This window comes from Carcharhinus amblyrhynchos, chromosome 20, assembly GCF_965287045.1.
Source record: "Carcharhinus amblyrhynchos chromosome 20, sCarAmb.v2.hapA, whole genome shotgun sequence".
Taxonomy (NCBI): Eukaryota; Metazoa; Chordata; class Chondrichthyes; order Carcharhiniformes; family Carcharhinidae; genus Carcharhinus; species Carcharhinus amblyrhynchos.
Window position 1 is genome coordinate 4,089,373 of NC_137343.1, and position 13,089 is coordinate 4,102,461.

Genomic DNA, 13,089 nt, shown 5'->3' on the forward strand with positions numbered 1-13,089 from the left:
TGTAAAAGATCCAATAGAATTATGTTGAGGAAGAGTGGGAAAGTTCTCCCCAATGACCTGGGCAATATTTACCCCTCAAGCAACCCCATCAAAAACAGATTATGGGGTCATTATTACATTGTGGTTTATGGGAGCTTGCTGTGCACACATTGGCTGCTGTGCTTCCTACATTACAGATAATTACACTTAAGTAATGAATTGGCCGTGTAGCCCCTCGCATTTATGAGTTTTATAAATCTAAGTATTTCTCTTCTGGAGCTCTGTAACTTTCCGATTTCTAACACTGATTTGATGGTCGGATAATGGGATTCCCTGACAACATTTCCACTGTCCGGACCAAGTGTCCTTTTCATTGGCTGACCCCGAGGCTCTGGCAGCCTATAGAGTTTGTGCGAAAGATCAGCTGCTCTGATTGGCCAGACCTAATGTTGTCCGTATCTTCATCACTTCCTCTTGGAGAGGAGTGGGAGGCTGGTTAACCGTCTGAAAGGCCACAAGGTCAACTCCCCTTCCATTGGCCTCGTACCCCAGCTGCTCAGGCAGGGAGTGCGGGCAATGTCCTTGGCCTTGCAACCCAAATGATGAGGGAAGGGGGCAACTACTCTTTCTTTATTGGTACCTTTTGGTACTTTATTTCTAATGAGAAAAGCTAATTCGAATTACATCCAATCATGGTCCCCATATGAGGGATTCAAGCTGACAAGATATTGTACCCCATTTTGGACTCAACCAAATAATATCCAAGCTGACAGGATGTGGCATTGCGCCCCCTCCTGGGCTTGCTCCAATGCTTCACTTTACCCAAAAGACTGAGATGGCTTTGAACTATTGTATCAGGTAAAGCCTCGGTTTAACCTCATTGGCTACACTGACCCTCTACTCTACCCTAGCCTGGGCAAACCACCATCACATGCATCTGCACACCCCCAAGGGCACCTTCCCCTGCCTGGCCATGGTTTCACTGCTGCCAGGGGGGCACTTACACCCAGTTGATGTGGGTATCCTGCAAACCCAGAGCTGGAACTGCAGTCCGCTCGCGGGGATCGCTTTGAATGCACCATCGGAAGCAGGAGCTGGATGAGGCCATTTGGCCCATCAGACCTGCTCTGCCATTCAACATGATCACATCTGATCTCCCATCTCAACTCCATCTTCCTGCACTTCTCCTAATTATCTCGTAAATCCCCTGGTCCTCAAAAATCTATCAACCTTCACAACATATTCATGGCTCTCGGTGTCAGAGAATTCCAGAGATTCATAACGTCCATTCCTAAAGGGGCGGATCCATTGTTCTGAGACTCTGGACTGAATTCTTCAGTCAGGGGGAACCACTTTCTCAGCATAGAATCCCTACAGTGCAGAAGGAGGCCATTCAGCCCATCGGGTCTGAACTGACCGCAATCCCACTCATTCCTGTGACCCCTGTTAATCTCTCTGATAATAAGAGAGAATTTAGCATGGCCAGTCCACCTGACCTGCTCATCTTTGGAGTGTGGGAGGAAACTTACGCAGACACGGAGAGAATGTGCCAACTCTGCACAGACAGGAATTGACCCTGGCACTGTGAGGCAGCAGTGTTAACCGCTGTGTCACATGCTGTCCCACCCTATCAAGCAACTTAAGAATTTGACATGTTTCAATGAGGTCACACCTCATTCTTCCAAGCTCCAGGGAATGTAGCTCAAAGTGCAGGAATTCCTGTAACTGTGAGTGTGCTGTGTGGAAATTTGTGTTGCGTCTTTTCCCGCAAAGCCAGACTGAGCAAACATCTTCTGATATGAAGTCTCTCTGTTTCCTGCAGTCGGCCAAACCAGCAATCCGTCAGCACCTACGGAGACACCGTTCCTATCCCTGTCCCGACACAGATTCTCAACTACCAGCGAATAGAGCAGAACCTTCAGTCTCCGAGGCACTGCAGCTCACCGAGGTTAGTCTTCCCATTCCGTGGTTACAGTCAGTCCGCCGCGCTTCTGATCGAATCCTATCTCAGTCCGACAGTCCATTGGCCTTGCAAAAAAATCAGTGCAGCTTTCCCCAGGTGAGAGAGAGGAGTTACAAAAAGAACATTGAGTAATGTGACACAGCACAATGGGAGTCTGTGTGACCCTCTGCTAAACCAGTTAGCCCCGGCTGCAAGCCTGGAAGGGAATGTTGGTTGTGTGCGGGTTGACTGTGGCGCGAGGTTGTGTGTTCCGCTTGCTGTGTGGCTCTGAACTATAGATTTAAGATAAGGGTCAGGAGAATCAGAGAGGTATTAAGGAAAAACCTTTTTACCCAGATGGCGGTGGGACTTTGGAACTCGCTGCCTGGAAAGGTGTTAGAGGCAGGAACCCCTCACAACATTTACAATGACGTGGAGATGCCAGTGTTGGACTGGGGTAAACACAGTAAGAAGTCTCACAACACCAGGTTAAAGTCCAACAGGTTTATTTGGAATCACGAGCTTTCGGAGCGCTGCTCCTTCATCAGGTGAAGCATTTAGATGAGCGCTTGAAACATCATAGCGTACAAGGCTGTGCTGGAAAATGGGATAGGAGCTTGATGGCCAGCACAGACACGATAGGCTGAAGGGCCTCCCTTACTGCTGTAAAACTCTTTCAGCTGAAGGAGACATTGGAGAGGTGCCCTGTGCTACCTGCTCTGGTGGACTGGGCAGGACTGCTGGAAGATGAATCACTGGGGAGATCTGTGGGTATCTGGAACCCAACCAATGCTTGAGAGTCTCCAAACCCAGCTGGTGAGAAATAGTCAGCCAACAGTTGGGTTTTTGTTTTCCAAGCACTCTCCTGATTGGGACAAGATCCTTACTGAGGCAAGGACAGAGAGACGAGGTAAATACTGGAAGAGATGAAGGTTCAGGATTCCAAGTGTGTGGAGAAAAATTGGTGGAGTTGTGGATAGTGAAGAGGATTGACAGAGGATGCAGCAAGATATAGGCCGGTTGGAGACTTGGGCGGAGAGTTGGCAGTTTAATCTGGACAAATGTGAGGTAATGCATTTTGAAAAGTCCAATGCATGTAGGAATTATACAGTAAATTGTAGAACTCTTAGGAGTATTGACAGGCAGAGAGGTCTGGGTGCATATGCCTGCTGATCACCCAAAGTGGCAACGCAGGTGGATAAGATAGTCAAGAAGGCAAACGGCATGCTTGCCTTCATCGGTCGGTGCATTGAGTTATAAAAATTGGCAGCTCAGGCTACAGCTGTATTAAGAACCTTAGTTAGGCCTCATTTGGAATATTATGTACACTTTTGGTTGCCACGCTACCAGAAGGATGTGGATAGTTTGAAGAGGGTACAGAAGAGGTTTACCAGGATGTTGCCTGGTCTGGAGGGTATTAGCTATGAGGAGAGGTTGGAGAAACTTGGTTTGTTCTCACTGGAAGGTTGAGGAGTGACCTGATAGAGGTTTACAAGATTATGAGCGTCATGGACAGAGTGGATAGTCAGATGCTCTTTCCTAGGGTGGAAAAGTCCAGTACGAGGGGACATAGGTTTAAGATGTGTGGGGAAAAGTTTAGAGGAGATGTGCAAGGCAAGTTTTTTACACAGAAGGTGGTGAATGTCTGGAACGCGCTGCCCGGGGAGGTGATGGGAGCAGGTACGATAGCGGCATTTAAGAGGCATCTAGATGAATACATGAATAGGATGGGAATGGAAGGATACGGACTCTGTAAGTCCGTACGGTTTTAGTTCAGGCAGGCATCATGGTCGGTGCAGGCTTGGAGGGCCGAAGGGCCTGTTCCTGTGCTGTACTCTTTGTTCTTTATCCCAGCTGTTTTCTCAGAAAGTGTTGGGCTTTTCGACTTAAATCTCCCCTCGACTTTCTTCACCACAGGGAGAACAATCCCAGACTTTTGAGGGAGATTAAATCCCGCATTCCTGGTACCTCTTTGGCGAATCGCACCTGCGTCCTCTCCAAAGCTGTGCTCTTTGGAATTCTAATGCCAGTTTGGAACGATCCTGAGTCAAAGAGATCAGCCTCTAGCTGCAGCCCTCCGACCCATTAGAAAGTCCATGAGTTAGTGGGAGAGACCTTAAACCGTTTGATAACTTATTGAAGTGAGCGGCTGAACAGGGGAGGGAAGAATGTGAGAAACGGGAGCAGGAGTAGAGAACTCGGACCCTAGAGTCTGCTCCAGTATGATCATGGCTGAGCTCACACTTCAGAATTAGTCAAGCTGTCCTGAGGCAAATGGGTTTAAGATGGGCTTGTTTTGCAGAATGAGATTTAAAGCATCGGATCCAAATGCTGGTCTAACATTACACTAATATTCGAGATGTTTAACCCTGCACCTCACTGATGGCACCTTATCTCACAATTTAACTAATAGTGAAATTAGCTATTTCCCAGTTTAAATTGGTTTACCATCACCTTATCTCCCTGCTATCAACATTACCATTGACCAGGAACTGAACTGGCCAAGCTGTGTAAATATTGTGGCTCCCAGAGCAGGTCAGAGGCTGGGAATCCTACAGAGAGTAGCTCACTTCCTGACTCCCCAAAGCCTGTCCACCATCTACAAGGACACAAGTCAGGAATGATGGAATACTCTCCGCTTGCCTGGATGAGTGCAGCGAGTTGTGATGTGGAAGACGCTGCCTGAAAGGGTGGCAGAAGCAGATTCAATAGTAACTTTCAAGGGGCAGCGCAATGGCACAGTGGTTAGCACAGCTGCCTCACAGCACCAGGGACCCGGGTTCAATTCCAGCCTTGGGTCACTGTCTGTGTGGAGTTTGCACATTCTCCCCGTGTCTGCGTGGGTTTCCTCTGGGTGCTCAGGTTCCCTCGCACAGTCCAAAGATGTGCGGGTAGGTTGATTGGCCATGGTAAATTGACCCTAGTGTCAGAGGGGTTAGCAGGTTAAATATGTGGGGTCGCGGGAATGGAGCCTGGGTGGGATTGTGGTTGATGCTGACTCAATGGGCCAAATGGCCTCCTTCTGCACAGTAGGGATTCTCTGATTCTATGAGAGCAGTTGGATAGATACATGAAGGAGAAAAGAAGAGCAGGGGAATGGGACTAATTGGAAAGCTTGTTCAACAAGCTAGCACAGGCACAGTGGGCCAAATTGTGCTATATCATTCTATGAATTCATCTTGCTGATAATTTAAATGAACGTTTTGATGGAAAAGAGTGGAAAATTTCATCATCTGGCCTCGCTGACTTTGTTTAGTTCACTGGAATTACGAGTTAGAGGAATCTCTGCACCATTAACAGTAATTCTTCAGAATTCCATGTCCATAAAAAAACCGAAGATTCCTTATTCTCTGGCTTGATTTGAGTTGTAACTGCTTATCCCTCAGGTCTGGGGGAGTTCAGAGATCCAGCAGCACCAGCCCCCTGAGTTTCAACAAGACTGGGGTTTCCCCTCCACCGCACGGAGAACTGGGATCCAGCCCCTTTCGAAGGCCGTCTTCTGGAAGTTTAAAGGCTTACGTACCATCGCCACAGGGTAGGCTGCATGAGTCTGGTCTATCATGAATGTTTTAAAGTTTAAAGTTTATTTATTATTGTTACAAGTAAGACTTACATTAACATTGCAATGAAAATCCCCTATTCACCACACCCTGGCCCCTGTTCGGGTACACTGAGGGAGAATTTAGCGTGGCCAATGCACCTCATCAGCATGTCTTTCAGACGACAGGAGACTGACACCCAAAGGAAATCTATGCAGACACGAGGAGAATGTGCAAACTCCACACAGACAGGGACCCAAGGTGGGAATCGAACCCGGGCCCCTGGTGCTGTGAGGCAGCAGTGCTAACCACCGTGCCACTGATTTAACACTTGGGAAATCCTCAGTCAGAGTGTAATTCTCTGTCAGGGCTCAGATCTGAACTTGTCAGTAGAGTCATCTCCCTGGGGACAGACTGTGAGGTAGGGATTTGGGGGATTTGAGTCAGCGAGCGGCCAACTCTGGGCTTCTTGTCACCCACTGACACCTCACCAATAGCGAGGAGGTGCAGCAACATGGGGAAATGTCAGGCGGAGACAGTGGGGATCCTTCTATTTGGGCACTCCTTGGTGGCGACCCCTGGTGACAGTGCCTCCTCCCGTGGCAACGGCACAGCTGGCCTTCAGCAACCTCATCTTCACCCCATCCTCAGGACCAGACTGACTGAACCAGATCATTGAGTGTCTCTGAGGCAGAGATAGATAGGTTCTTGATTAATAAAAGGATCAGGGGTTATGGGGAAAAGGCAGGAGAATGGGGATGAGGAAATGATCAGCCATGATTGAATGGCGGAGCAAACTCAATGGGCTGAGTGGCCTAATCCTGCTCCTATGTTTTATGGTCTTATGGTCTAACCCAGACACCACCTACCCGGTGGAGAGAGTGGTGTCCTCCCATAGCGTCTTTCTTCGCCATGTCTAGTCCCAGTGGCAATAAACACGCCTGATTGTCCATTGGCCAGCCACTCACTGGGGACAGGTAGTTGACCGTAATATCAATGGATCCCTCCCATAGGTAGCCAGCTAATCGCCTGCTGGTGATAGGATGCAACCAGGGTCTCCCAGACTACCAAAGCGAGGTTGTCCCTCCCAACATTCGGGCCTATTGACTGGGCCTGAGCTAAATAAACAAAAGTCAGCTCCAAAGGTCCAGAGCTGGAGCGACTAGAATGACCATGTGAAGAAGGATTGTCTATTCCAGAACAGAATCTCATTCTGCATCACACAACTCAGCTACGTTGCTGCTTTCAAAAATTAATTACATAAAAACAAAAACTAGAAGCAGGAGAAGGCCATTCAGCCCTTCGAGCCTGCTCCGCAATTCATTTTATTCATGGTTGATCATAAAATCCAATATCCTGATCCCACCTTCCCTCCACATCCCTTGATCCCTTTAATCCCAAGAGCTAAATGTAATTGCTTCTTGAAATCAGGCAACATTTTGGCCTCAACTATTTTCAACATAATCCATTCAGTTCCCTTTTCCAAATCATTAATATATAATGTGAACAGTTGGGGTCCGAGCACAGATCTCTGCAGAACCCCACTAGTCACTGACTGCCAATCAGAAAAAGACCCATTTATGCCAACTCTTTGCTCCCTATCTGCTAACCAGCTTTCTATCCATCTCAAAACATTGCCTGCAATCCCATGTGCTTTAAGTTTACACTGTAGTCTGTTATGTGAGACCTTGTCGAAAGCATTCTGGAAGTCTAAATAAACCACATCTACTGCTTCTCCTGGGTCAACTCTACCAGTTACATCCTCAAAGAATTCCAAACGATTTGTCAAGCATGGTTTCCCCTTTGTAAATCCATGCTGACTTTGTCTAATTATCAGACATTATCTTGATCAAACATCAAGAACTTTGATGCCTCGAGAATGAAAATATTTATTGCTGTTTTTCTGGCAAATTTACTCAAATCTCATGGGACTGGAAATGTTTTCTTCCTTTTTATCTTGAAGTTGGCACAATTCCTGAGCAGTCTGCCAGCACCTCGCCAATTGGATTGGAGACCCGGGTTAGACACACATCTCCAGGTAAGTGCATCCCTCGACTATCATTGTTCTCCAGTGACACACTCACTGGCCTGGGCTCTGAATGATATTGCAGGTTGGCTGTGGAGGTTCTAACCCACTACGTGAAGCAACACAGTCCCCATCCGATTGGGCAGACACTCAGACCTGAACGTTGTCTCCCCTCAACCATAGGGTTGGGTGGGGGGTGTTCTTCAATGATTGGTTTGAGTCTTCGTCTTGAAGGGGAGGAGGAGTGAGCGGGATGGCGACCCTCCAGCAGAGGAAAAGGAAGGGCTATGATTGAGCCTGACGGCGCAGTCTGCCTGGCTGATGTAATGACAGAAGTGTCCGCAACAGATCAGTTGGTAGCCGGGGGAGGGGGAAGAACAGTACCGGGGAGGGAGAGGGAAACAAGTGATTTCAGAAGGGGAGGAAAAAGTAGCTAAGAGAAGAAAGTGGCTCTCCCAAGATCTAAGAGTGGAAGTGGTGGAGTGGAGGGTGACCATGAATAAAGAGGGTAGGTAGAAATGTGGAACAGAGGAATTAGCAGCTGAAGTAAGCCATTCAACCCTTCAAGTCTGCTCCGCCATTCAATCAGATCATGGCTGATCTCTCCCTGATCTCCCTACCTGTTCCCATTTCCCCTTATCCTTTATTTTGTTAGAAATATATCTGTCTCCTTCGTGAAACCATTCAATGATTCACCACGCTACGGGGCAGCAAGAAGTAATTCATAATCAGCCAGCATCAAAATGAATTTTGGAGCAGACTCAAAGCGCCAAATGGCCTATTCCTGCTTCTAGTTTCTCTGTTTCTATGTCCCACGAATGAATAAACAAAAACTGGCAATGAGGGGCTATGAGTTCTAGGATTACAGCAAGAATCTAAAGGGTAGAATAGGTGATCCAAGGGTCTGTCCCTCCCAAAACCACCACCATCTTATTAAACTATGATGTTACCATGATACTGTTGCTATGATACCATGGTAACTGTGGGCAGTTTCAGGCAGCGCTAGTCGATTTCCGAGTTGAGAATTGTTTTTTCTTCTTGCCAGAACCGCACCAGCACGGATTGGGCTCCAGACTGCACAGTGCTCCCAACCTCTCGGACACACATCAGTGTCGGCAGAAGATACGGAAACAGTACTCGGAGCCCATGGTGACGTACATGGCCCATGTTCAGCATAGCCAGCCCCTGCAGATGCCAGTGCTGCAGCCCTGCAGACAAGCGAGGTCTTCTCCTAAACTCTCAGAGTTAATTCAGAGAAGTCCGCTCCCAACAATCGTGGGATCTCCGACAAAGGTAACAGTTCCGTCGCTTTACTGGGAAACTCGGGATTGGTGTCAACCTGAAGTGTTTACACTGTTTCTCTCTCCACAGATGCTGCCAGATCTGCTGAGTCCATCCAGCATTTCCTGTTTATATTTTAAATTTGCGGAATCTGCTGTTTTCTGCTTTTCTATTTTGCTAAATAATTAAATACAGAAAGAAAGACTTACATTTCGCTAGCACCTTTCACATCCTCAAAGCCATCCTGGAGCCCTTATTATTTGTTATATATATAAACTATATAGATGATAATGTTTGAATAAAGTAAATTGGGGAATGATAAGCAAGTTTGCAGTTGACACCAAGATTGGTAAGGTGGGTACAAAGAACAAAGAAAATTATAGCACAGGAACAGGCCCTTCAGCCCCTCCAAGCCTGCACCGACCATGCTGCCCAACTGAACTAAAGCTCCCTACCCTTCCAGGGATCATATCCCTCTATTCCCATCCTATTCATGCATTTGTCAAGACACCCCTTAAAAGTCGCTACATTATCCGCTTCCATGACCTCCCCTGGCAATGAGTTCCAGGCACCCACTACTTTCTGTGTAAAAAATCTATCTCGTACATCTCCTTTAAACCTTGTCCCTCGCACCTTAAACCTGTGCCCCCTAGTAATTAATTCTTCCACCCTGGGAAAAAGCTTCTGACTATCCGCTCTGTCCATGCCTCTCATAATCTTGTAGACTTCTATCAGTTTGCCTCAATCTCCGTCGCTCCAGTGAGAACAAACCAAGTTTCTCCAACCTCTCCTCATAGCTAATACCTTCCATACCAGGCAACATTCTGGTAAACCTTTTCTGTACCCTCTCCAAACCCTCCACATCCTTCTGGTAGTGTGGCGACCAGAATTGAACAGTATATTCCAAGTGCAGCCTAACTAAGGTTCTATAAAGCTGCAACATGACTTGCCAATTTTTAAACTCAATACCCCGGCCAATGAAGGTAAGCATGCCGTATGCCTTCTTGACTACCTTCTCCACTTGCATTGCCACTTTCAGTGACCTGTGTACCTGTACACCCAGATCCCTCTGTCTATCAATACTCTTAAGGGTTCTGCCATTTACTGTATATTTCCTATCTGTAGTCTCACAACACCAGGTTGAAGTCCAACAGGTTTATTTGGAATCACGAGGTTTCAGAGCGCTGCCCCTTCATCAGGTGAGTGGAGAGTTGGGTCCACAAACACAGAACGTATAGACAAAGACACAATTGCAAGATGACAGAACGTGCAGATTGTCAGTGAGGCAAATATCTCATATGATGACCATAAACTTATTGTGAACTTTTGGAGCATTTGTGACTTTAGTGGAAAGTAGAAACAAGTGTCCTTACTTGAAAACTGCTGTAGTAGAAAGGAATAAGCTCCCGATGTGATTTTTTTTTACAGGTTCAGTCACCTTTTGAGTTCCCTGAGGCACCCAGCTCCCAAAACCTTGTCACACTGCTCGCTCACCAAGGCCTCACGCTGGCATCAGCTCGCAACAGGACAGTGCCAAACCTCAGCCCCCTCCAACAAGGGCACCTTGACCTGGGATTAAAGCCTGTCGATGACCTCAAGGGACCATTTGGCAGGTGATAATCAGTTTGCAAATGAATTAGATTTGGTTTATTATTGTCACATGTATTAACACACAGTGAAAAGTATTGTTACTTAGGTGTAAGGATTTGCATTCTAATCAGTAATCTCTAAACTGTCTGTGCTTTATATGCTCTGTCTGAGGCCAGAACTCTCCATTCACCTGACGAAGGGACTAACCCCGAAAGCTTGTGAGTCTATTATCAAGTAAATCGGTTGGACTAAAACCTGGTGTTGTCAGACTTTTTACTGTGTTTACGCCAGTCCAACGCCGGCATTCCCACATCATACTTGCGTGCTACACAGAGAAAGCATACCGTTCATAGAGAATGAAAGGAGACAGTGCAGAATGTAGTGTTACAGTCATAGCTAGGGTGTAGAGAAAGATCACCTTCATGCGAGGTAGGTCCATTCAAAAGTCTGATGGCAGCAGGGAAGAAGCTGTTCTTGAGTCAGTTGGTACGTGACCTCAGACTTTCGTATCTTTTCCCTGGAAGAGAGAACGTGCAGGGTGTGGGGTCCTTGATTATGTTGACTGTTTTTCTGAGGCAGCGGGAAGTGTAGACAGAGTCAATGGACAGGAAGATGGTTTGCGTGATGGATTGGGCTACATTCATGACCTTCTGTAGTTCCTTGCAGTCTTGGGCAGAGCAGGAGCCCATACCAAGCTGTGATACAACCAGAAAGAATGCTTTCTGTGGTGCATCTGTCAAAGTTGGTGAGAGTTGTAGCAGACATGCCAAATTTCCTTCATCTTCTGAGAAAGTAGAGGCGTTGGTGGGCTTTCTTAACTGTAGTGTCAACATGGGGGGAACAGGACAGGTTGTTGGTGATCTGGATATTTAAAAACTTGAAGCTCTCGACCCTTTCCACTTTGTCCCTGTAGGTGTAGACAGGGGCATGTTCTCCTTTACGCTTCCTAAAGTTGGCGACTATTTCCTTCGTTTTGTTGATATTGAGGAGAGATTTTTGTCATCACACCAGTTCACCAGATTCTCTGTCTTGTCATTGTTTGAGATCCGACCCACTACGATGGTGCCATCAGCAAACTTGAAAATCGAATTGGAGGGGAATTTGGCCATATAGTCATTGGTGTCTAAGGAGTGTAGTCGGGGGCTGAGAACGCAGCCTTGTGGGGCACCAGTGTTGAGGATGATCATGGAGGAGGTGTCCTTGCCTATCCTTACTGACTGTGGTCTGCCCTAATGTAAGGCAACTTTTTAACAACACTAAAATCCCACAGTTATTCCTAAGCCACAAGCATAGGGCATATAAAAGGCATGTTCGGGACTTCCTTTTTCATTCGTTCGTGGGATATGGGCGTTGCTGATTGGGCCAAGCTGTTATTACCCATCCCAGGAGGTAGTTGAGAGTCAACCACATTGCTGTGGCTCTAGAGTCACATGTAGGTCAGACCGGGTAAGGACAGCAGATTTCCTTCCCTGAAGGACATTAATAAACCAGATGGATTTTTCCAACAATCAACAATGGTTTCGTGGTCATCAGTAGACTTCTCATTCCAGATTTTTATTGAATTCAAATTTCACCATCTGCCATGGCGGGATTCGAACCAGGTCTCCACAGCATTATCCTGGGTCTCTGGATTACTAGTCCAGTGACAATACTGCTAGGCCACTGCCTCCCCTGCCCTGTACTCTGTACCACAAATAGAGAATTACCAATACCCTACATAGCATTCCATTGATTGTACAGCACAGAAACAGGCCATTTGGCCCAAAAGGTCTATATTTATATTCCTACTCCACCTGAGCTTCTTCCAACCCCTTTCACTCCAAGCCCTGTCAGCAGATCAAAGAAGAACAAAGAAAATTACAGCACAGGAACAGGCCCTTCAGCCCGCCAAGCCTGACCATGCTGCCCGACTTAACTAAAACCCTTCCCCTTCCGGGAATCATATCCCTCTATTCCCATCCTATTCACATATTTGTCAAGACGCTCATTAAAAGTCACTATTGTATCTACTTCCACTACATCTCCTGGCAACGAGTTCCAGGCACCCACCGCTCTCTGTGTGAAAAATCTGCCTCAATTCTTCCATTCCTTTCTGTATCACGATGTGGAGTTGCCGGTGTTGGACTGGGGTGGGCACAGTAAGAAGTCTCGCATCAGCAAGTTGATGGTTTATTTGGTAGCACGAGCTTTTGGAGCGCTGTCCTTCATTAGGTGAGCGGGAGTTGTGTTCACAAACAGGGCATATACAGACACAAACTCAATTACAAGATAATAGTTGGAATGTGAGTCTTTACAGGTAATCAAGTCTTAAAGGTACAGACAATGTAAGTGGAGAGAGGGCCAAACACAGATTAAAGAGGAATGTATTGTCTCCAGCCAGGACATTTAGTGAGATTTTGCAAGCCCAGACAAGTCGTGGGGATTACATAGTGTGACATGGACCCAAGATGTGAAAACTCTACAGTTCGACAAGAGAGAGTAGCATGTTGGGACTGAGGATAGGTTTATGGATAGCTTGATGGACCAATAGACCTCCTTCATCCATCCAGAAGTAAATCAGTTATTATTTAAATGCTGAGTACATTATTTAATTAGGATTTTAATCAGTATGGGCATCTGTTTGTACATTCTCTTTTAGCTCCCTAACCGACCCTGCCCCTTCCTTCACTGTTTATATTTCTATTGAAGACGTTAGGATTCTATTTTATCTTGGCTGCCAGTCTTCTCTCACA

The 13,089-nt window shown here is 46.7% G+C and overlaps 1 protein-coding gene across 3 annotated transcripts in view; it reads left to right on the forward strand.

Moving 5' to 3' along the window:
• ulk1b (unc-51 like autophagy activating kinase 1) overlaps positions 1–13,089 on the forward strand; it is a 112,995-nt gene that overhangs the window by 72,621 nt on the left and 27,285 nt on the right. For all 3 annotated transcript variants that reach the window (XM_080207988.1, XM_080207990.1, XM_080207989.1), the window contains exons 16-20: positions 1,802–1,927; positions 5,308–5,456; positions 7,424–7,498; positions 8,532–8,779; positions 10,196–10,380. In XM_080207988.1, the coding sequence (XP_080064114.1) occupies positions 1,802–1,927; positions 5,308–5,456; positions 7,424–7,498; positions 8,532–8,779; positions 10,196–10,380 (783 nt within the window). The remainder of the gene's footprint in view (positions 1–1,801; positions 1,928–5,307; positions 5,457–7,423; positions 7,499–8,531; positions 8,780–10,195; positions 10,381–13,089) is intronic.